A 25,054-nucleotide genomic window follows, 5' to 3' on the forward strand; every position below is an offset into this window, starting at 1 on the left:
GATAAGATACAATAAACAACCTTGAGACCAAAAACTGAAGAGCTCTGATTCCTTCTTCGACCACCAGGCTGGGAAAAGAGACTTTCTGATATATCTTGGGGTCACTGTGACCAGCTAGAGACCTGAGAAGGTGGGATGGGATGGGCCATGGGAGGGACAGAGCTCTGTGATTGCTGTGTGGGGAGCCCTGGTTGTGCTTTGCTGTGTGTCCCAACTGCTTCAGACTCTGCCCACCCGTGCTGGATTCAGCTTTGCAAAGCCAAAGGTATTTCCCTCAAAATTTGAAGAAATCATTAAATCCACACTCCTCTGGAAAGGAGCTGTGGGGCTGGAGAGAGCCCAGGCTGGGGTGTGTGGGTGGCAGATGATGGCCAGCCTGGCTGCTCAGCATGGCACAGCACCCCAAGAGGACACAGTCCTGCTGGCAGCAGGAACACCAGCTCTCCACCACACTGCCCTGCCTGCTCCACACAGTCAGGGGTGGTCTCAGCCCCACTGACTGCTCAGAAGCACAATTCCAGGGCCAAGTGAAATTCAGTGATTTTGTTTCTCTCCAACTTCTCTGGCTGTGGTGACAGAGCTGTGACAGCTGACTGGAAACACAGCTCTGCTCCCAGCAGTGAGAGGGGAGCAAGAACTGCTGCTGAGCACAAAGCCAGGTCATCTCCAGATACTGGGAGCCCTCCTGGGATGGGCTGGGAGGCAGCAGAGCCACAGCAAGCAGACAGCACAAAACAGAGTTCTGTGACAGCAAGAGAGCCCTGACAAGACAGAGCTGCTGCCTGCACCGAGCACAGGGCAGAGATGTGAAACAGATTTTGCTGAGCAGGGAGAGTCTGACACCACCCCTGAAAGCAGCTCAAGGGCTGGGTAAATGAAAGGATGTAGGGGGCTGGGATATTAGCTGTGTTGGAGGTGGTTAAAAGGAGTCAGATTTCTGGTGATAAAGCAGCTTCCTCAGAGGGTATGGGGAGAGAAGGGATCACCTTCCAGAGCAAGATATTGCCAGTGGGAACGGGAGGTAGATGTTGACACAGCCTTGCTACATTCAGCTACCAGAGATGGATTTTCCTCCTGGGGTTGAAGGTATCACTGCCCTTTTTTCACTTCCTTTTAATGATCCCAGCAGATCACATCCATCTTTTGCAAATCCCTCTCTAGGGGAGACCTGGACACCTTGCCTTCTGGAGCCTGCCATGGCTCAGTGCAGGCACTGGAGGTGACTGATGCAGCCTCCCTGTGCTGGGGATGGAAAGGGGCTGCAGCAGCCCGTGGCTGATGGGACACAGCCCTGCAGGACCCGTTCAGAATGTGACAGTGGCAGGTGCCACTGTCCTGGCCAGCACTGCCAGCAGACAGCCACAGGTCACGTCCCATGTAGTGAGAAGCATCATCTGCAGAGCAGGACTGGCTTCCCCTCCTGCAGGAGGAGGAGGAGGAGGAGGAGAGGGACCTGTCCTTACTCTGCTCTGCTAGGAGGCTGTTGTGCAACTGCTGGAGAGACAGAAGCTGCTGTAGAAGAATTTCCTCAGAAGGGGCTGTGTTGAGGAGGCATGGAGCTATTCAAGCATCTTCACAGATGCTTCTGCAATCAAAGCTCTCAATAATCCTCCTCTTTTGTAGTGAAGGGTCTGGTTCTGACTGGCAATTTGTTGCTTTGAGCTCTCTCCACTTTCCCACAATATACAAGAAGCAAATCCTCCTGCACAGCACAGGCTCACACTCAATGCCAGGCACTTGTCACCTCCACTGCAGTGAGCACAGTGACTGCAGACACCTCCTCCTCCTCAATGTGGAGCTCCCAGAACACTCCAGACCCCAGCCTCTAGAATCCCAGAGTGTTTGGGTGCCTCAAGTGGGACAGCAGGACTTGGAGAGCTGCAGCTGGATGAGAGTCCTTGTTGCCAAGGACCCGGGCTGGAAACTCGGGTACAAACACTCAGTTCTGTGCAAACAGCCACGGGCCAAGTGTGCAGACCTGCCAGAGCAGGTGGCTGTGACCACAGCACAGACTGACCTGCTGTGAGGGGGCAATTAATGCTGCAATTAATGGTGATGCTGGCAGAAAGAACAGCCAGGAGGCAGAAAGGCTTCCTCAAGGCTGGCAGCTGTGGAGGCACTCACTGTAAGTGTGAGAAGGAAAACTGCATGGATGCTGAGGTCTGACAGCACACCTTGTGCCTCTGGAAAACCCTCTGGCCTCAAGGCTTCCCCCTTCTGTCACAGCTTCCACTAACTGCTGTCATCAAAGGTCACCAGATGCTTCTTCCATAACATTTAGTGAATAATCAAGGGAGCAGGATGGTGTGGAGGCAAGGGGATGGTGAAGGATAAGGGAACACTCAAAGACCTGGGGGAACAATAATCCTGTTTTCCTGTTTTGCAGCCAGGACTGTAAGATGCTGTTTAAATGGTTTTTTGGAGCAGTTTGAAGTCTGCCTGTTCTATCTGCTGACCTGGCCCTGTCCCCTCTCTCTGTGCCTGCTCCAGCCCTCCCTGGTGTGCCACTGTCACACTGATGGGTGCTGCAGCCACCTCAGTGAGGCTTCCCAGGCTCAGGGAGGGTCACATTTTACCGTCAACACCTTGATCTTTCCCCAGCTCCTGGCCATCAAGGAAATGACCAGCAATTGATTTAGCTGGGTCAGGCCAGAATGTCATTTATTTGCATTGTTTCAGTATTAAAACTGAGTTTGAAAGAGGTTTTCTAGCTGCTGCCAGTAACTGAACACTGCTGTAACACACAGCATCACCAAAATGAGAATGGGTCAGGTAGCAAAGCTGTTGACAATGCTCAGATGTACTGAATCCATCAAGAATTACAGAATCATACAATAGTTTGCTCAAAGCACAACCCAGCTTTCTCTGGAAAGGGATGGAAAAAACCAAGGGCACTTTTTTTCATTGTTCATTTTCATTTTTTTTTCAAGTTCAGAGAGAAAAAATGGCCCTTCTCTTGAAGAAGCTTTTTCTGATGAGCATTTCAATGAAAAATGGGAAGAAGCCAGAGATGCAGCATCCTGCCAGTGGGAACTTGCTGCAGGGGTTGGCTGTGCCATGGCCCATCAGCCACCCAGCCCCTCGTGGAAAGCACCAAAGGGACCACAATGAGAGGGCAATGCAAGGAAAGGAAAAAAAAGACCAAAAAAGCACATAAGACTCAGACTAGACGACAAGGAAATAATTTATTTCCAGGTCCCAGAAAGACCTTGAGAAAAAAAAATAAATAACAAGGGTGAGGAAATCAACCTTCTAATTTCATCTGGGTAGAGAAACAAAAGCTTAGTGACTCCGTGGGACACGGTGGCAGCTGCCAGCTCCCCCTGCGGGGCCGGGCGGGGGGCGCGGGCACCTCCTGTATTTACAGAAAGGGAAACGCGAGCGTGAGTGCATGCGGAGCACGGGCTGCGCGGGGATGGGAGGGGTGCTAAACACCTACCCTGTCAGACCCCGTCTGCGAGGACAGAGCCCTGCTATTGCACAACACTTGGCTAGAGGGAGGGCCGGTGCCCGGGGGGCTCAGCTCTGCAGCCCAGAGGGAAAACACGAACACATTCCTGAGGAAAGAGAGGGATTTCTCCTGTTCTCCTGCTTGGAGGTGCGGGGTGCCACGTGCTCGGGATGCTGTGGCCAGAGCTGGCACTCAGGGCCCTGCTGCCTCCCCAGCATCATCACAGTGAACCAGCAGCACGCTGGGCGCGGGTGCCAGCCGAGGCCCTGAGGGGCTCCTGGTGCCAGCGTGAGCCCAGCTGGGCTCTGCACAGGTGGCAGTGGGCAGGAGCAGCTGAGGGCAGGCACAGGTCCTGTCCCTCTCTGCTGCCAAAGGAACGCCAGCAGCCGGGAAGCAACACACAGTAAAGAAATGGACACACATGTACACCTACAGTTAAACCTGCTCCAAAGAGAGAAACAGGGGCTGTAGTTAAACTGAAAGGACAAACCCAATGACAAGCCCAGGATGTGTCAGGCCTTGGGAGACCGTATCAGTTACCTATCAATGATATAATTGATTTTTTTCCCAACGTGAACAGATAAGGAGCTGCACCAGCCAGGATGGCCCGAGGTGCTGTGCAAGGACATCACTCTGCAGGCTGTTCAGTTTTCCCTGTGGTGGTTGGCAGGCTGGGAAGGCACTGGGCACCCAGTGCTTTCCTCCAGCATCATCTGCAGCCTAAGGAGCACTGGCACATCCCACTGGCACCTTCCTCCCCTGCCTCCCAAAACCAGGAATTACATGCAAAAGCAGTCCTGCTGGGAGCTCATGCTGGTTTGCTGCAGGACACTGTGCTGGGCAGGGGACACCCTGGGCATCCCGAGGTGTCACAGATGTGCTGCCCAACCTGCAGCCAGCTTGGCCCCAGAGCTGTGCCAGCAGGTTCTGGCCTCACACACATCTCCTGGGATGGCTGTTCTGTTGCTAACGGTGATGCTCTGCTGTCAGCTGGGTGCAAGCAGGAATTATTCTCCCCAGCCAGGGGCCAGGGTTCTCCTGCACCCTACAGCAAGGTCCTCCATGGGATGCAGCTCTCCACCAGCCACTGTGGGCCAGGGAGCACTGACATCCTGCCTGCTGCCCTGTGCAGCTCACACCATTTGCTGACAGCCAGTGGCAGGCTGGGAGCCCTGCAAACCCCAGGTCCTGTGTGAGGGGCTGGCAGAGCCCACCTGGGGGTGGTGCTCCGATGGCACTGCCCAGCACCGCAGCTGCTCTGTGGCCCAGGACACAACATCGTGCCTCGGTGACAGGTGGGACATCGCTGTGTGCCACTGGGGCTGTGGGGCACACCAGCACTTCACAGACAACGTCTGCTGTGCAGGGAGTGTTGGGGATCCCCTTCACATCACCAGACAGGGGTGAAGCGATTGGCAGCACGGAAGGGAAAGCTGTGAGCAGCCGTTCTGCAGGGTGTGATCCCAGCGTGGCATCCTCCCCCCAGCACCGTGCCCGCAGCCGGGGCTGCCGAGAGCCCCACGGGGAGCAGCGAGAAGGAAGACTTCAAAAAGCAAATAAACTTAGGAGGGGAAAACCTGAACAGAAGTTAAAAGCTTGTTTCCCTCAGCAAGGAAAGCTCTTAAAGAAATCAAAGCTCTTTAAATGCTCCGACTCAAGTGACAAAAACAATTTAGACAACAAAAGGCTCCCGGTTCGCTCTTCCTCTCCTGGATGGGGATCACCGAACAGATCTATTTAAATGATAATTTGTGGGGGAGAAACCCTCTCCAAACCCTCTTGAATTAGATTTTCTCCTTCTTAAGTCAATGCGTAGTGCTTTAATGGAGACTGGCTTTGAGGACGCCCCGGCGGCTCCTCCAGGCTCCCCACCCGAGCCGCACAGGAGCAGTCCCCGGTGCAGCCTCTCGCCGGCAGCCGTGCAGTCCGGCCCAGGGGCACAGGATGCCCTGTGGCAGCTCTCGGGCAGCAGTCCCAGCCCAGGGGGTGCCCGGGGCCAGGGGCTGCAGGGGCAGCTAGGACTCCTCGCTGTCCTCGCCGCCCCGGCGCCCCGCGTACAGCGCCGCCAGCTGCCGGAACCGCGGCCCCCAGCCCCCCAGGTAGGAGAAGTCCTGCTCCGAGCCGCTGGACCAGGTGTTGATGGAGCTCAGCGAGGGCACTGGCGAGTCCGAGCCCTCGAAGGCATAGGTCTGGAACGAGTCATAGGGCGGCACAGAGAGGTCCTCGTCCGCCTGCTCCACCTTCCTGCAGATGTAGTCTCTGAACACAGAGAAGTCCAGGTCCGGGCTCTGCACCCACTGCGGGAGGGCGTGCAGCTCCGAGGATGGGTTTCTGCCTGGGCCCCCCTCTCCTGGGCCCCCGCCTCCATCGCCAGCTTTGATCTCGCTGAAGTCGTAGAGGCTGCGCAGGGCTGACATGTCATAGGCCTCCGTGTCCTGCTCACCACCTCCTTCATCGTTGTATTTGATGACATTGTCCCTCATGTCCTCGTCCTCCTCAGAGGTCAGGTGGCTTTTGTGGTGCCGCTTCAGCGTGAGGATCAGAAGGACCAGCACTGGGGAAGGAACAGACAGTCAGAGGGGCGCAGAGTCTCAGGGATGCTCTGCTCCTGCAGGGTGAGGACAACCCTGCTCGGTGGCAGAGGTGGGGGCACAGCACCCTTGGCACAGGAAGCCCTGCTGGGATGCCAGAGGGTTCCCATTACCCTGGCTCATCAAGCAGCAGCCCTGCTGTGTACTGGCTTGGAAAGAGGTTTGCCCAGGCTCCAGGGCAGACCAGGAGCTTCCCTTGCCATGCAGCGTGACCACTGAGACAGGAGGGAGAGATGGATAAACACACAGCTGGACAGACAAACGGATGGGCTCTGCAGAAGGTCAGCAGGAAAATGGGGTGCATGATTCACAGAACAGCTAAATGCTGGGTGGGTAGACGTGGAGCAGATGGCACAGAGCCTGAGCAGCAAGCCGCAGCTGTGTCCTGGATCATCATCCATTCAGCCCATCACCTTTAAAGCACCAATGTGCACTTTATTTGTCTGGGCAATTAGGCAGAAATTTGTTTGCTCTGCGTTGGAAAATGAAACCAGTGTAAAGTGCACCCTGTGGGAAAGGGTTTTCTGAACGGAGATGCAGCAGGAGACAGGGAGTGGAGCCATGCCAAGGAGAGGAAACCTCACCAAACAATGTGCTGCTTCCCACAGGTGTCTGGACAAGCCCTGGAGCCGGCCAGGAGCCAGCTCTGGGGCAGAGAGGGCTTTCAGCAGCTGCATCCGTCAAGTGTCCTGTGCTGAACCTGAGGGCACTGCAACACCCCTCACTCAGAGCCCATTCCCACATGCACACACTCCCCATGCCAGCAAAGCTTGTGCCAGTGTGCCAGTGGCAGGCAGCAGCATTCCCAGGGTACAGGTTCTGACCTAGGCAGCACTCTGGTTTGACCACAGCCCAGCTCTGATCCTGCCCACACACTCTAACAGTGACCTTCTCAGGTAAGAGCAGACCTGTGTGCCCCACACCACACGCTGGGCTCACACAGCCCCATCTGCTGTGAGATGCCTGCGGTGGGCACAGCAGGGCAGCTGCCAAGCAGCTCTTGGCTCCTGCCTGTCCAGGCAGGGAGTGAGCCAGCAGCTCTCCAGGCTCTGCTGGGCAGCATCACAACCTGCCTGGCACAGGGAACTCTGCTCTGGCTGCCTCGTGGAGCCCAGCACCATGAGCTGTGACAAACGTGGGAGCTTCCCCACTGAGCAGGGACTGAGGTTCGTGTCCCCCATGCTGCAGCTACCAGGGAGGAGACAGATGCACAGAAGCTCTGTGCCCACATTCAGTGATGCTGAGGGAGTGGAGCAGGGCCAGGCCAGGCCAGGGAGGGCTCAGGGGACAGGCAGGCACTCACCAACCAGGATGAGGACGCAGACCAGCAACGCGATGAGGGCGCCGGGGCTCAGCGTGGCTGACACCACGTAGGCCGTGCTGTTGCAGGACTGGATGGCCCCGGTGCTGTCACAGCCACACACACGGATGGTCAGGGTCCCTGTGCTGCTCAGGGCTGGGGGGCCACTGTCCACCACCAGGATGGGCAGCAGGTACACGTCCTGCTCCTGGCGGTTGAAGCCCACTCTCTGCGTGTGCACCGCTGCCGTGTTGTCTGCAGGGAACAAGGAAAACCTCAGCAAAGTCACCCCCAAATCATCACAGCCTGCAGCACCTGCCAGGGGCTCCTCCATGCTCTGGAACAGCAGCTATTCCTACGCCACCCCCAGCAGTTATCCTGAGAGAGCCTGGGGCCTCCTCCTCCTCCATCACATGGATCCAGCTCATGGCTACCCCCTTCTAGCCTGAGTGCCTGAACATGGCCAGCTCCACTACAGCTCCACTCCAGCACATTCCCCTTTGCCAGCAGCACCTCAGGGCCAGCCTGGCATCTCCTTTGTCACCACACCTGGCAGTGAGCCTGGCACAGGAGCAGCAGCACATGAGTCTGAACCACGCTGACAAACAACGCAGGTGGCACAGAGAGAGGGGAAAAACTTCCAAAAGACCTTCTGAGAGTGGCACAGAGTCAGGATAAAAATCAGCTGCTGACATGTACACATGAACAGACAGGGTCTGCAGGTGGCACTGAGACTGCAAGAGCAGACACTGCTTCTTCCAAAGCCAAAAGCCATGAGTGAATGGTCCTGCCTCAGCCGGAGGGCCAGATACCCCTGTAATCCTCTGTAACTCCTGAAGGAGTAGGCAGAGCTTCTTCCAAGCCTCCCAGCCAAGTCAGGCATCCTCCTCCCCATCTGCTTACACCCTGCTGCTTGAGGGGCTCAGCTGGCACAGCACAGCTCGTTAAGATCCCATTAACACAGCCACTTCAGGGGCCCTCCAGGGCCCTGGAGCCAGCCATGAACCCAAGGAGCAGCTGCTGCCCACCAGGAGCAGGGACAGGCACTGACACTGGGCCTGACTCCCTGCTCAGGGGTGCTGCAGGCTGCCAGCCAGCAGCAGCATGGGCAGGATGGGGCTGAACTGCAGGTGACAATTGGAGCCAGGTGTCACAAGCCACTGCCGGCTGTCTGCAGCCTTTATCTAATAAACCATGGATTGGCCACTCACAGCAAGGTGCTGCTGTCTACAGACTCTGCTCATCAGAGCTGATTTATGCCAGACCATCCCCTTTCTCTATGAATCAGCCCTTCCATTGGAAAAGACATGTACAGTAACTCTGGCCCTTGGGCTGCTGCCACCACGGAAATTGCTGTATGGATTGGGGGCTGCACGAGAGCACCAGGGCATGGTGGGGACAGGAGGTGAGCCAGGATGGAGAATCAGCTGGTCAGCCAGGAAGCAGATCCCAAAGGGTGTTTGTGACAGCCAGGGCACTGCAGAGCACAGATTCCTGTCCTGTGGGACGCCTGCCACCGTGGCTGAGGGTCCTGGGGCAGCGTGTGGCAGCAGCACCACGGCAATGGGCACAGGTGGCAGCAGGAACAGGGGAGCACTGGCACCTGGGGGCAAGGAGGCTGGACCAAGTGTGGTGGCAGCAGCACCTCAGAGCTGCCTGTGGCCTGCTAAAGATGAGCTATGAAAAAAAAAAATTATTGTTATGCTAATCGTTTGCACAAAGGTAATGAGATCTCATTTGGTGCTGGTCCCCCCTCCTTGCTGCAGTGTAGCAGGGGGATATAAATAATGTTAATGGCACTATCTCAGCAAGACACCAGGACTAACTCCTGGCTAGTCCAGATAAAAGTGAGCCTCAGACACCTGGATGGAGTGGGGATAAAACCACAGTGTGACAGTGTTCACAGGGGTCTTAGGATGAGGGAAGATATGAGGATCTGACTCCATGTTTCAGAAGGCTTGATTTATTATTTTATGATATATATTACATTAAAACTATACTAAAAAAATAGAAGAAAGGATTTCTTCAGAAGGCTAGCTAAGAATAGAATAGGAAAGAATCATAACAAAGGCAGCTGTCTCAGACTCTCTGTCTGAGCCAGCTGACTGTGATTGGCCATTAATTAGAAGCAATCAACATGGGCTAATCAAAGATCTACCTGTTGCATTCCACAGCAGCAGATAATCAATGTTTACATTTTGTTCCTGAGTCCTCTCAGCTTCCCAGGAGGAAAAACCCTAAAGAAAAGATTTTTCATAAAAGATGTCTACGACACCACAGGACAAAAAGGACAGACCAAAGTGCTGTAAGAGGGTAAGGCTCTGGCCACAGCCCAGGAAGGTCACCTTTGCTGTCACTGTCACAGCAGCCAGGTCACCAGCCTGGGGCTGGAGCCAGATCCTGGCTCAGAGGGTCCCTGAGCACACAGCCCTGCACCTCCACTCCATCAGCCCAGCTCTCACACAGGGCTGCTGGAACACAGGGCTTGGAACTCCCCCAGCTGCTCCTCAGCACTGTGCAAACATAGGGGTAGCACCAAACCTCTCTGGAAATGCAGCAGGAGGTTGGCAACTCCCTTCTGTTTACAGGCAGCTCCAGCTCCTGCGAGGGACCTGCGACAAGGCATGCTGTATTTTTAGAAACAGTCTCTAGAAAGCAAGGGGAGCTGCCCATGCAAGTGGCAGAGGGGCAGGCACCAACCTCAGCTCAGCCCAGACAGTTTAGGCAGTCTGGCACCACTGAAAAAGAAATATTGCCACCCACCAAGTCAAAATAAAGAACGTGGTGGTTAAATTTAACAGCAGCATGACAGACAGGTCTGCTCAGAGAAACCTCGCCTCAGGAAGGGGCTGAGGGTTTGCCCTTTGACCCAAAATTGAGGCAAGGGAGCCACAAAAATCACAGCTACAAATGCTACTTAAAACATCATGAAATTGTATTTTATCTCCCGAACAGGGTGGCAGGCGCCCTTCATCCCAGGAGGGAGATGCACAGAGATTTCAAATGTACAGCAATGAAACTGCTCACCAAGGCTTGACAGCCTGGCAGGGACCACCTGCCCCTGGCACTGAAATGGCTCCACCACCTGCCCACCACCCTCTGCGCCCACCACCATTAACTCCTCTCTGCTGGGTGTTTGCACCCCTGTCACTCACAAACTATGGTGTTCCCCTCTGAGATACTCCAAAAAAAGGTGCTCTGCCATACGATTGTAGTCCTTTCGATCACAAATCTGGGAAAATTTTGCCCAGATCTTGGAATGTGTATCCTGGAAAATGCATCCAAGGCAATCTCCTACAAAACAATTGTCATTTCTCTTGGTGCAGTTGTTTCTTTACATGTGGCTGACCCACAGCAGCTGCTTGGGGATGTGCCTTGGTGCAGATTTGTTTGCATTGGCACAGCCCAGGCAGCCCTGGCCCCGCAGCCCTCGTGTCTGCTCCTCTGCAGCAGTTTCCTGCCAAATCCATTTCTGGGGTGATGAGCTGAGGAGCAGCAGTGCTTCTCAGGAGCAGCACTGCAATGTGAGCAGACGTTAATCCACAGCTCTCCTGAACAGACGACTCTGGGTCTCCACACTTGGTTTCCTGCCCAGTCCCCACAAAGCTGCACCTTCTGCTGAGCCTGTGCTGAGTGTCCTCTGATGCCCCAATCCAAACCTTTTACTATCACTGCCTTCCTGCTGCACAAATTGACATTTTCTTCGTAGGATTCCTGCCACCCTCTCTCTGATCACGCAGTGACATTATCCTGTGTTACATCACATCACCTTGTGTGACAGGGCAGGAGATGGCCCCTCTGTCCACCTGAGGAGCAGGGCACTGGGCAGGGCAGGAACTGACATGAGCTGAACACACAGGGACTCATCAACACTGCCCTAAGAGGGAACTTTGGAAAGGCAATATACTCTGGTGGTAGCTTAATGTCACTAGGAATAATAAAATAATTAAGTCTCCCAGACTCCCTCTCCAAAGAGGCTCTTGGCAGCCTTGAAGATAGAACTAATAAATCCTTCTCATAACTCAATCTCAAACAGGGCTAGCAGAGCAGGAGGGATTTTGATGTCCCTTCCCTCTCCCACAGTCACAGGGCCCTGTGAGCACCTGTGTTCCCTCTCTCTGCTGCCCCAGAGCCTGGGAACAGCAGCTCAGGGGAGGAGCACCCGGCTGTGCCTGCGGGCACACTGCTGCCAGAGCTGCCCCAGGGAGCACACCTCCTCCAGCCCCAGCTGGTGGAAGAAACATCCTGGTTTTCCCTTCTGCCTCTTCCTTCTCTCGAGTTCTCTGGATACCAGGCCACAGCACCACTGCTGCTCCTTCTCTGTTTGCTCAGCCCCGAGGAGGTTTGATGCTCTTTTACACACACCCACTCCAAGCCTGCCCCAGCCAAACGAGCATCTGCGCTGCTGGTGCTGAGAGGGGCATCCCTGCGGGGCTGCAGGAGGCTTCCTCTATCCTCAGGCAATCCACAAATCCTAACATTTTGCTTTTGATTGTTAGGATTTTCAGATCTTCTATCACCCATTACATGCTCTTAATGAGACCTGCAGAGAGTTCAGACATCTGCTTGCCGAGCCCTTGAGCCCTGGAGTCAGTAGCTCCATGTGTCACTCCACATTACCTAGCACTCCTTCCAGGTTGCTGGGCTTGCCTGCTTTCTACCACCCCTTCCAACACAATTAGCATTTCTTGGAGAACATGATTTCAGGCTTTAATTGCCTTTGATCCCGCTCTAGTCAATTTTCTCAGGGCAGAAAGGCCCAGCAAAAGGCGAGTTAGGAAACAAGAGGATGGTGAATGCCTTTGGAATGGCACCAGGTGGATCTTAACCTGGTCAACTTCTCTAATTCCATCTCTCCCTTTAGTCACTCCATATGACGGGCATCTTCTTCTGGATGCTCGCTGTTGTTACCACAGGTGACATTTACTCCTTGTCTGGTGAATCAGGGAGTGTGTGAGAGCTCCTTCAGACAGAGCAGAAACAGGGAAAGAGAGGCACCAACAGGCCATGGTGCTGTCTCCAAAAGCCCAACTTGCCCATCACCTGTAACTCAGCTATGTGGCTGCAGGGACACCCTTGGTTTTTGCATTTCCAGCCCTGAGCCAGCACAGCTCTGTGTGCCATACCCAGGACATCTGGAGGGAGCCCCAAAAGTGCTGTCCCCACCCTGCTGTCCCCACCCTGAGAACAAATCACTCCCCGAGGTGGCTTTCTGGTGCCACAAAGGAGCCAAGTGAAGTAGGTGCAAAGCAAAAGAGAGGATTTAAGCAAGAGCTTAGAGAATCCATCTGTGCTGACATCCATCAGTGTCACTCCTTGGCTGCAAAAGCAATATTTATAAATCACGTTTCAAAACTGGCTACAAATTTGTACAAAGAAACAGATGGGCTGGTGGTAGCAGTTTGTCACCACTGATATTTGCACGGGGGAGTAGAGACAATGCATGGTGGAGAGGGGTGAATGCAGGAGAGGGAGGCAATGGGGAACACAGGGGAGGATGCAGCAAGGTCACCTACAAGAGCAGGGGCAAAGGTGAGTGCACCCAGGGCAGGTGATGGAGTGGAGAAGGGGCAGAAATCAAAGGGAGGGAGATGGCACCAAGGCCCCTGTTAAAAATGAGGGGTGCCTCCATCTGCCACAGGCAGCCACCTCCTCTTGCTGTGGAAGACAGCACTGCTCAGCAACTGGGAGGGTCTCCAAACACTCTGGGAATAACCCTGCAGCAACATTTGTTTTCCCAAGAGCAGGAGGCGGGAGGTGATGCCAGCTTTTACTCATTTTATGCAGTGTTACACCACACAAAAAGCTCCAGGGATCATTTAGCACAAAGAGTTACCCTGTGCCACGAGAGCCTCATCCCACTCAAGAGAGCAGCAGCTCTGGAGGAGATGGTGGCACACGTGTCCTGCATCTCCTGCAAGGGCAGCTCTTGGGCACTGCTGTGGACACCCACACAGAGCCAGGGAGCCAAGCAGCCCCTGTCAAGCCCCACACACCCCCAGCCAGTTCCCTGGCAGATGAGCAAACAGCAGTGGTGGCTCTGGGGTGGCAGCCTGGCCATGCAGACACCCTGGCCCAGAGCTCAGAGCATCACGAGGGGCTGGGCAGGGATGGACACCCGGTGCAGCTCAGCGTGTTCAAGCACATTGTCATAAGGTTTTCCAAAGAAAGTGAGGGAAGTTAATCGCTGGGTGTGGGGCAAAATCTGGCTGAGGATTAAAGCCTGTTTACATGATAAGAAGCAAAGGTCTTCTGAACAGCTGCCCTTGAGCAGAGGGGGAGGGACTCAGGTCAGGGACAGCTGTGCTGCTCAGGACACAAAGCAATACCCAGCTGTGCTACCATCACATCTGAAGCTTTTCCATTTTGACTATCCCTTATAATGCTGAACCAAACTGAGCAAGCAGGATCTTACGTCAGCAGAAGGCTCCTGTGATAAGCTCAGAACAAACTAAACCAGGCTTTTGGCAGATAAAGCTGCAAAAGCAGAGAAAGAGAATGATTTTAAAAGAAAACCCAACCAAAACCAAAGAAGAATTTCAATGTGATCTGTTGGCCCCTGTGACAAGCACATGAGGCTGGAGAGGGTCCCAGTATCTGCAGGGGGCTCTGCTGTACCCACTGCTACGATCAGCACCTAAATTCCCCCTTAAACACCAACCAAAAATAGGGAGCATCCTGATAACTACTTTTCTGGATTGTTACTGTCCACACAAATGCAGCCTGCAAAGTCCAACAGCTGCCAGACTCAGCCAGCAGAACCTGCATGGCACCCCATCACTCACAGCAGCACTGAGTCACCCAGGATGAGCTACTGAGCTCAGGGATGCAGAGAACCCCAGAGCTGCCCAGAGGAACAGACAGACTCTGCCTGGCTGCCTGTCCCAAAGGAGAGGATGAGCCCCAGGAAACAGAGGAACTGCACCCAGATCCACCACCTGACAGGGAATCAGGCTCTGCAGGCTGTGTCCCAGAGAACCCACTGGCTGTGGGCTGCCCACAGCATGGCTCCACTGCCTCCCAGGGCTCTGGAGCTGCTCCCATTTGTCAGGGGCACAGGGCTGGCCACCCACATGGCAGCCCCAAGATGACCCCAGCTCCAGGATTTACCTTGGAGAGGAATAAATCACAACGCTCAAAATGGGAGCATGTTCTTCTATAAATCCACATCATCTCCTTGCCTGCAGGCAGGTTGGAGATTTCCCATCAAGAAAGGGACTGAGAGCCCTGAAAATACCAAAGGCTTAACAAGACAGCATGAGAGGAGCTTTGTAACTGCTTGCAGCAAGGAATAAAGCTGGCAGAGCCTCCTTGAGGAAATCCAAGCTGTTAGCTGATCAGTCCCACCATTTCAGGTTGACAAGAAGAACTGCAACATGGCCAAAGCACCCAGAGCTGGCACAGAGAGACCATAACCCAGCTCCCTGTCCATGGCCAGAGGTGCTGCTCAGCCTGAAGGATGCTGGGCCAAGGGAACAGCAGGACTCACCCTGGATATCCAGCAGAGAGAAGTGGTGGTTGTTGGTGGCCTCAGGTGCCAGGGTGAAGTAGAAGCGGTGCCCGCTCTGAGGCTCGTCCCGGTCCACAACGCTGATTGTCTGGATCAGCTGTGGGGAGAGGGCACAGGTGAGCACCAGAGCTGCTCCCACAGCCTCTCCCAGGGCCCCACTGCAGGGTCCAGGCAGCAGCATCACCAGCTGCAGCCAGGGAGGGACGAGCCTTCAGCCCTGCCAATGGGCTCAGTGGGAGCAGCAGAGTGACTCCCCCTGGCACAGGGGTGCACACCAAGGCTCTAAGGCAGGGGGGGACAGATGGGCAAGCTGGCACTAGTCCAGAGTGCTGCCTGCAGCCCTAGACCAGGGCTGGGGGACTCTCACTACCTGGCCTGGCTTGGCATCCTCACACACAGCAGCTTCATAGGGGGTTGCAAGCTCAGGTGGATTGTCATTGACGTCCAGGATTCGAATACGGAGAGAGGCCCTCGACACCTGGGAGTGGTTGTCTGAAACAGAGAGAGAAGCAGAGCTTCAGGACAAAGGGACAACTGCTGCTCTCAGAGAGCAAACCCCCTCATCCCCATCTGTCCAGAGCCCATCGTGGCTGCTGCCAGCACTGCACCTCTGCCTGCCTGTGGCACAGACTGTCTGCAGGACAGCAGCACCTGCAGAGCATGCTTCAGCCCCAGTGCACCCTGCAAAGCAAGCCCAGCCACTGGGCTGTGTGCCAAGGAGCCCTGAAACACCACCTGATCTACCCCTGGAAAACTGGAGCAGCCCAAAGCTGGTCCCAGCCAAAAGGGTCAGGAGCTGTGCTACAGCAAAACAGCACCAAGATGGGACAGAAAACTGGGATGTGAGATCCCCCTGGTACCTGGATCCTGATCCATAGGTGCTCAGGACTGGCAGCAACATCTGAGAGTCAAGGAAAGGGAGCTGGGATGTGAAACAGCTGCACCAGCTAAGGGCACAGGTTGGTGGTGGGATCTGTCTGTCCAGCTGTGCTGTGCCCAGGTGACCCAGGGTCAAATGTGCCCCACTGAGGCACGAGGCTCTTGCCCAGGGACTCAGGACTCTAATGCTGACACTGGGATTTTCTTAACTTAAACACAACATCATCCACCAGCTGGCATGAGGGGGGCACGCAGTAAGGCTGAGGGCAGCCCTGTCACCCTGGCACTCACCAGCCCAGCCCCACACAGGCAGTGGTCCCGGGGACCCCCCTCCCTTGGGGCTCACTCTGCACGTGGGATGGGGCAGCAATTACACCTCCACTCACTGCAGCATCACTGAGCTGCACACACACTGCCGAGGGACACCGAGCCCGTGGCACAGGATTATAAATCACTCTGGAGGGCCTGATGTTTGCTGAAGCACCTCATATATCTCCAGAAATGAGAACTCCCTCTTACTCCATCTCCTTTGTTTTACCCAGAGGCTGCACCTGTGACAGAACTAATGCTTCTCTCCACGCTCAGGCAGGAGTTCTGCTGCCTGTTTGTCTATAACATTAATAGTGGCCCCAACTGATCAGGTGGGGGAGGACCCCGGGGAGAGGAGATTTAGCGCTGCTCCATAATTAGCCAGGAATGTAAGCCCCCTCCCCAGAGCTGCCTTCACCCGGTTCTCACGTTATCACTCCCTCTCACCCAGACCAGCTGCTCTGGTGATTAGATAGTTGTTTTTGGGGGAGGGAGGCTGAAGTCGTGACTAAAAGCCTAGAACTATGTGTTATTTTAAAAGGCATATTGGTGCAGTGAAATTGCTTGCAGGAAGAGAGGAAGGGGGAGGCAGCGGGGTGAGAAGGGAGCCCGGGGAGGCGGCGGGGTGTGTGCTTGATGCCCACAAATGAGCAGGAAGAAAAAGGGTTCAGTTCCTGCAAGAAGGAGGATGACAGCGTTTCATCACCCCCTCCTCAACCCACAGGGAAGATGGATAACCATCCCTGCTGCTCAGCTCTGGAGCAGGCTGAGATTGCTGAGAGAAAGATGAGAAAAGGCAGAAAGGGAGAGGAGAGGAGAGGAGAGGAGAGGAGAGGAGAGGAGAGGAGAGGAGAGGAGAGGAGAGGAGAGGAGAGGAGAGGAGAGGAGAGGAGAGGAGAGGAGAGGAGAGGAGAGGAGAGGAGAGGAGAGGAGAGGAGAGGAGAGGAGAGGAGAGGAGAGGAGAGGAGAGGAGAGGAGAGGAGAGGAGAGGAGAGGAGAGGAGAGGAGAGGAGAGGAGAGGAGAGGAGAGGAGAAAGAATCCAGGACCCCAACTCTTCCCCTTCCTAACTGTGACCCAGAGGAGGAGCTGCTCCCTTAGTGCCCCACAGTGTGGGAGCCAGCTGTGAGCAGGAGCCATCCCAGCACTACCAAACCCAGGAGCTGTTGGGATGGTGCGTGCCAGCTCTGGACATCCAGGTGATCCTGAGCAAAGCAGCTTCCCTTCGAGTCCACCTCCCCCAGCCCCTGAGGAGGGATGTGAGCAGCGTGTTCAGAGCCAGGCAGAAGCACAGGGGTCACATCCCTGCCTGGGCACAGAGCTGGGCACCTGCACCCTCCCCTGCCCAGCCAGGGCTCACGTCCTGCTTCCCTGGGCACAGCTCTGAGACAGTGACCTTTCCAAATGCACCCTGTCATACAGAAACTGTCCTTCTGCCCTTCCAAAACTGCTGAAGCCTGAGGCTCGTGCTCACTCCTGGCTCAGTGACGGGGTCAGAATTTGACGTGTCCAGGAACATCGAGGTTAGAAAGGCAACTGCTGCATTCTTGTCTACCTTTCCAGTGAGGCACATATCAGCTTCTTTGTATTTTGGCTGTACAATGTATATTTGAAGGTTTCCCAATGCTTTATCAACTTCCCTCATCCTTTGAGCCAGTACCTGGATTTACAGGTGGAAAAAATGAAAAATGGTTGGATGTATTTGAAAGAAGTTATCTTCAAAACATCTGAAATGTGTTTTTTGTAACAGTGGCATAAACTGATATTACAATGGTCAGAAGTGTGATTGAGATTGTTGGAGCTCATCTGTGATGAAAGGCACAAAGCACTCAGCTAACAGGGGATTTACATCTGCGAGGTCAGAAACTCTGGCAGTGCTGTGTGCATGCACCCAAAATGCCAAAAGGCTCAGCAGGCAGGTCCCAGGGACAGAAAGAGAAGCAGAGAGGGTGGATGAGGCTGTGGGGTGGGTGCTGCAGGCACCTGCCCTCACAGGGCTCACCTGGCCTGTGACAGAGGCCAGGGCAGCACGTGCTGGCTGGGGGCAACCGGAAGGGAAAAGAACCATCTTCCATTGCAGCCTCTCCTCGGTATTCCAGCTCAGCTGACTGACATGCAAATTAGTTTAATTATTTCTTCTTCTAAAATAAATTATATTTTGCAGTGGCTGCAATATGTTGTGTCAGGCAAAATTACATTCAATATTTTTAAACTAATTGATGTCAGCCTTGAGAAAACCTGATTGACAGCAGAGAGAAAACTAGGCTGCTACCTAAACGCTTCCCTAAATTAAAATTAAACATGCCGTTTTTCTGCATTTCCTTCAGGAGTTGGAATGCTATTAATCTGAAAAGACTGAGGAAAGAGACATGGAAAACACACAGAACAAGAGGGAGATGCTGGGAGCACAGCCGTGCAGCACGGGAGCTCCAGGCTGGTGACTGGCAGCTGCCTTTGCCAACATGGGAGGAATTATTTCAGAGCCACTGGAGCTGCTGTGCGTGGGGGACAGAGCCGTGCCCAGTGCTTCCACACTGCTGCATCTGTGGCACAGCCACCAGCGTGGCTCAGGGCTCAGCCAGACACCCTGCCCAGTGCCACACAGCAGGACAGGCAGCACTGGGACAGGGCTGGCAGGGATGGGACAGGCAGTGCCAGGATTCTGGAGCAGGAGATGGTCACAGTCCTGCTGCACAGCAACCCTCAGGCCAAGAGTTAAATGCTTCGGGGGAATCTTCATCCACATCCCAGAGTATTTCCTTATTTAATTAATCATGTAAGTAAGTAATCTCAACAGGACAATATTCTCCTCTTCAATATTCAGAAGCAAAACACCAACTTGGCCTCTCCCTGAGCTGCAGACAGCTGAGTGCTCACAGGACTGACACTGAGCAGCTCTGGGCAATGCTGTAGCTCTGCAGCAGCTCCCAGGGATGGGAAGGGATTGACAGTGCTTGGTCACCCCTGCTGTGGCAGGAGAGGAGGGGACTTGTGGCTTCTGCTGTGCCAGGATCCAGCCCTTACTCCTCCAGACCCTCACGCAATCTCACAACAAAACACTTTGCATTTTTACACACAAACATCTCCTGTGGAGCTCCAAATCCAGCAGATGCCATTTGCCCCCATCCCCACACACACCCCAAAGTGCTCAGCAGCTTCTCTGGGTCTGAGGAGAGCCCAGGAGACCCTGGGCTGCCACATGCATCTGCAGCACCTGGAGCAGCCCAGCTCAGGGACACTGCTGGGCACAGCATCCAATCTGCTCTTCTGTGTCGAGACCAAATTGGTACAATACTGAATTCAAAATTTTTACATTAGTAAGGAAGTCAGAAGAGGCAGGAGTGGAATTTATTTCCTCACTATCTCAGCAAATTGGGAGAAGAAAATGCAGAGCAGAAGGCTGGGATGTGCCACTCTGCTCTCTAGCCCTGATGCCACGGCGCTGGGGCACAGGGTGGGTTTGGAGCTGTTGTGCAGCTCCTGCCTGCAAACCAGAGTGCTGCTGCCAAGGACAGAGCAGGGCATGCCAGGGGTGTGACTTGTCTGACAGGTGGCTGTATCAGAGGCTGGAGCTGAAAACGTGGTCCCCAGCTGAGGGGAAGCAAAGTGGAAGCAGCAGTTAAGCCAAGTAACATAAATGGCTCTCACCTCTCCTGAGTCCTGCCCAAACTCAGCAGCATGAGAGTCATTAAATTGCATCCAAACACAATGCTCTGATTAAAGCCAGTCTCCAGCAGGAAGATTTATCATCTCAATTACCAGCAGTGGACACAGCAGTCAAGGCCTCATCATTTTACATGAGCAAAGAGGAAAACAGGAAGAGAATCACTAATATTAGCCCAAGGAAGGTAAACAGCTTGCGAGGGAGATGAAGATTTATCTGTGGAAACGCTTGGCCTGGTCCCAGGGCAGATTATCTGAACAGCCCCCATGCTTCCTGCTGGCTGCCATGCTGCAGGCCAGGCACTCTGCTGGTCCTGGCAGCCCCTGCTGGGGGACAGAGCTGCCCTTGCTCCTCATGGTAACACTGGGGAGCCCAGAGAGCTCATGGGCACAGCTGGGCACAGCTGCAGCTTTTCTTACTGCTTCCAGGGGCAAATACACCCAGATAGCCACAGGCGGGAGATAACCTGGACACGAGCTCTGTTGCAGGATCAGCAGTGGGTGCCAGACAGGGCTCTCCAGAGAGGGGGCACAGCTCCTGTTTGGAGCTGCTGAGCCCCAAAAGCTGCCTGTGGGGCTGGGCAGTGACACAGCCAGTGGGGCTGGCTGTCCTTCAGCCTGCAGGGGTCAAACCCTGCCCAGGACAGCCCTGACAGCAGACCAGGAGGGCAGCTCAAAGAGGCCACATGGATGCAATATCTTGTTGCAACACACTCTAGGCCATGTTACTGGTGCCATGGGAATCAAGTGAGCCCTGGCACCACGGGAATTCAGTGGGTACAGTTTCCCACCAGCCCCAATGAGCTGAGGCACATTCCTGAGCAGCAGGACTCCCCCGGGTTTGTTCCATTCCTCCTGCCAAGTTTACATCTCACTGAGGACAGAGACTATGTGACCACTTGCCTCTGATGGAGTTGGTGATGTCCAGCCCTGTGGCACCCAGCTGCACCCCACAAGGCCATGGTGAACACCACAGACACCTGTGTGCCAGGCACTGCTCTCCTGGGTGTGCTGCTGCCCTGCATTCCCCACTCCCACTCCAGGGCTGATCCCACTGCACCAGGCACATCCTGACAGCTGCTGCACAGCCCTGCTCCCAAACCCCTCCATCACTCACAAGGCTGTACCTTTACAACTGCCCTTTCCACCAGAGGATCCAGACATAAATTGTACTTTAAATTCAATATCAGTCATTAATATTTCATGATTACAAAACGTCGAGGATAATGTCACTGGGAAGAATGTCTGGGCAGCTAAAACGGATGAGTCAGAGCTCACCATGGGAGAAGTCAGAGCACTGAAGAGTCTCCCTGGCTTTTGAAGCAATCCAGCCTGACAGGCTTCCCTGCCAGAGGGGAGCTGCAGCATTTACTGACTTGTTCTGAAATCCTAGCCACAGCGTGTAAATATTGTCCTTCTGATTCTTGTCACCTCACGTTTGCTCTGGATGCTGAGTTGTGCTGCAGTGCTGCCATCCCCCCTCCCTGCAGAGCCTCCCCATGGAGCCCCAGCACAGGGCACAGCTGGGCTGCCCTCCCTGAGATGTGCCCAGGCAGGGCTCACAACAGGGCCACAGCCAAGGAGAGCAGGGGTCACTGCCCTCACCCAGCACAGAGCAATGGCACAGGGAGGGACTGGGATGCACCATGGAGGCACAGATATCCCTTCTGGGCACTGGGGGTCTGGCCAGGGCCACTGACCCTTCCTCTCTAGGGCTACAGGGCCTGTGCCCTCACCTGGCCAGAGTGGGTAGCAGGATGTGACCTCTGGAACCCAAGTCAGGCCTTGACCTGGCTCCTTGAACATGAACACTCAAGAATGAGCAGAGAAACACTCAGAACAAAGCCTGAGAAGGCTCCTGCCCACAGGCAGACAATCTTGGCATATGTCAGCAGGGGTAAGGAGGTGCTCTGCAGTCCCAGCAGCTCCCTGGTACCCACTGCAGGGCAGAGGCAGAGCACAGCAGGGCCCAGGCTACCCTGGTGACTTGCACCTCCAAAATACGGAAAACTTTGAAGAATATGGCAATGCCTTTCTGTTTCCCAGCATGATGCCTGGAACATTCTGCTCCCACAGTCCCTTCCCACTGCTGCACCCCAGGATCTCCCATCCATTCCTTCTGTGCCAAGCCTGAATCACTCCAGGCATCCAGAGCTCCACACCCAGGTGCAGGTACAGCCTGTGAATCCCAAACTCGGAGAGCTCTGGCAGAAGCAAGGGCTGACAGTCCTGCAGTGCCACAGGGCTCCAGCCGAGGGGACATCCAATCCACCAGGGCACAGGACTGATGTGGGGGAGGCAGTGATGTGAGCACAGCCCCCCGGGAGCCCCCGGTGCTGCTCAGCAGGTGTGAGTGCAGGCAGCAAGCTGTGCAGGGATGACTGGCAGGGATGGCGCAGAGATAACACAAATTTGATTAGTGTTCATCAAATATACTATTCGACCATGCTCCCTTATTAATGCTCAGCTCAGGAAGAGTATTTTTAGGTTGTCTAGGGAGATGTCAGACTCAGTGCTGCTGCATTTATTTTTCTTTTTTACTTCGGTGTTGATTAACACTCGCGTTTGGGCAGCACTCAGATTCCTCCTCCTGCCCCACACAGCATCCCTGCATCTCACCTGCCTCCATGGCCAGGACAGTGATGTTGTGCCACCCTGCTGTCTCCCGGTCCAGGACCTTTCCTGTGACAATTGCCCCCGTTTTGGCATCGATGTCGAAGATCCTCTCGGCGTCGGTGCTGCGGTCGATGGCGTACCTGGGACCAGGCAAAGGGAAACCATGAGCAGCTGGAGGTGCCCACCCTTACCAGCAGCCCCAGGGTACTGGAATCCAGCACCACAGGCCCTGTGGCTCTGCTCTTCTTGTCCTGGGTTGCAGCATGGTACAGGAAGGCCACATCTCTACCAGGCTGCAAGCCCAGAGCATTCAACTAAAATTTAAGTGTGGCTTTTGGTGCATAAAGTGGAGCTGTGCACAGACTTTAGACAAGGGGAAAAGCCTGCTCTGATGGGAGCCTTAAGCTTTGGATAGACAGAGCAATACAAACACTGTGGGCTGTAACTTCACCTGTGACTCTGGGAGGCCTCAGTGCTGTAGGCTCAGGAAAAGCGTGAACCAAAGTGAAGGTGGGCATCCCTGCTCAAGGAGCCCATCCCACCTAACACCCTCTGTGCTGCTCCTGCCACTGCATCCTCAGGCGAGACACCCAGAGGGCAGGACACAGGAGGCTGTCAGCCACAGCTGCAGACACCTCAACTGCAGCTGCAGTGGCACAAAGCACAGGCTCTGGGCTGACCATGTGTAACTGGGGCAGCAATCCTGGCAGCAGAGAAATGGGCAGCAGCCAGCATCCCCTCATCAACACAGCACAGCATGCCAGCAGCCCCAAGATTTGCCCTATTTTGGGCTTCCTGTCCCACAAGGAACAGGCTGATGAGCTCCTCCAACTCTGGCTGTGTCCAGCTGCCCAGCAGAGACCCCTCACAGGCAGCTCTCACTCTGCTCATTGTGCTGCCCCAGTGCTGCCCCAAACAGCCCCTCCTGAGGGAGGAACCCACATACTCCCTGGGCCACCTCCAGAGAGCACAACTCCCATTCTCCCCAAGGGCAGCCCCACAGCCCACGAGGAGTCAGACACCAGGTTTGGCCCTGAGCCTTCACCAGGACACCACAAATCCACGTCCCAGTGGTCTGTCCTGCATTTCCAGCCATTACACATGGAATGGAGCAAGCCAACAGTAAATCAGGGCACAATGAGGTGTGAGATGCTGAAGGAAAGGGCTGGAAGGGAAGTCTGATCCAGCTGAGGCTGTTGAGCACAGCCATAGCACAAATAACAGAAACCACCACTGCAATCAGAATTAGAAATCCAGAAGGCCTGCAAATCACAAACAATACAGCATAATGTTATTGTGTACAGCATCTTTCACACACACTGAATCCCAGAGTGCTTCACAGAATTAAATAATACAAGACAGCAAAGAGTACAAAGGATAAATTACCAAAAGCAGGGCTGTGAATAAATTAAAGCCTTCAGTCACATGTCCAACCACAGAAGGAAGATAAATGTAGGGACAAAGCAAACTGGAAAGCTGGTGAGGAAGGACTGAGAGGCCACAGTGGACAGGAGCAGAGCAGGACAGGCTCCAGGCTGGCAGCAGGTTCAGGACAGGGGAAGTGCTCCATGTGCTGCAGAGCAGTTTTCCAGCTGTGGGTGCATCACCCACATGGCTCACAACCAAGGAACACCAGCTCACCTTCTTCATGACCCTGTGCTGCTCTGCCCCATGCCCTGGGATGGGACCAGCTGCAGATGGGAGTGCCTCTGGCAGAGCCCCTGCCCATCCACACAGCTCTGATGGAGCACACAAAAAGGCATTCCTGCAGTTTAACATGTTACACAGTACCGGATTACATTTCCTAGCTCTCTTCCTTTCAGACAGATGGGGAGATGAGAGAGTAAATACAATAGCACTTGCTTGTAGCCAAATAAAAACATTCAAAACCCACTATCTAAATTTACTTGCACCCAGCCACCACCTAGTACTTATGCAGCTGAATTCCTCCTGCCCCCTTGCATCTAGAGGTGATGGACATCTCCCACACAAAGCCAGGTAAAAGCTCATGTATCTCAAAACAGCTACCAGGGACTGCCTGCATTTTCTGCCCCAACTCCCAGCTGGCAGCAGATCTTTTACAGGCACACAGCCAACTCCAAAAGGGACAGCGACACTGTCTTGGCATGTACTGCAGCCTCTCATCCACTCTGTTCACTCACTGCAAAGGAAAAGGAGAGGTATGGCCGCTCTGAATTGTACAAATCAGTCCAATGTTCTGCTGGGAAGAGGAACAGAAACTGGATGACAACACCTGATACCTTTCCAACAGCATAACCAGTTCTACATAACTGCTTCCATTGTTCTCCCACACCCCCTGACCTCAAACATGTCCTGCCTTCCACTCCACTTCTTCATGCTGTTAAGTTCAAGATGGTACTTCACCCTCCCCGTGGCTTCCCTGCCTCTCAGAGAAGCACATGCCTGTTTTAATCACACTTCTGTCTTAAACAGAGACATCTGCAAAAAAAAAAATCCACCCAGAAAAATCCAGTTAGTGATGGGAGACACCCCCAGGCCTGGACACATCTGACAGGGCTGCCCAGCCAGAGGGCAGGAGGATGGAAGGGAGTGTTCAGGATAATCCACTGGATCCTGCTCTTATGCCTCTCATAGCTTTGCTGCTGAGGATGTCCTGTCCCTTCTGCACGGTCTGTTTGGGACATGCTGCCTGTACCCCATGGCCAGGCACAAACCAAACCACAACTCTGATCCCTTTGGCACCACTGCCACAGAG

The 25,054-nt window shown here is 54.4% G+C and overlaps 1 protein-coding gene across 1 annotated transcript in view; it reads right to left on the bottom strand.

Moving 5' to 3' along the window:
- Positions 1–3,177: 3,177 nt before the first annotated feature.
- Positions 3,178–25,054, bottom strand: part of CDH22 (cadherin 22) — a 79,830-nt gene continuing 57,953 nt past the window's right edge. Inside the window, exons 8-12 of the mRNA XM_059480920.1 lie at positions 22,321–22,457; positions 15,223–15,344; positions 14,832–14,949; positions 7,346–7,597; positions 3,178–6,005 (exon numbers count right to left, since the gene is read on the bottom strand). Coding sequence (XP_059336903.1) covers positions 5,467–6,005; positions 7,346–7,597; positions 14,832–14,949; positions 15,223–15,344; positions 22,321–22,457 — 1,168 coding nt within the window. The 3' untranslated portion in view covers positions 3,178–5,466. The remainder of the gene's footprint in view (positions 6,006–7,345; positions 7,598–14,831; positions 14,950–15,222; positions 15,345–22,320; positions 22,458–25,054) is intronic.

Source organism: Ammospiza nelsoni, chromosome 12 (genome assembly GCF_027579445.1).
Source record: "Ammospiza nelsoni isolate bAmmNel1 chromosome 12, bAmmNel1.pri, whole genome shotgun sequence".
In the NCBI taxonomy this organism is placed as follows: Eukaryota; Metazoa; Chordata; class Aves; order Passeriformes; family Passerellidae; genus Ammospiza; species Ammospiza nelsoni.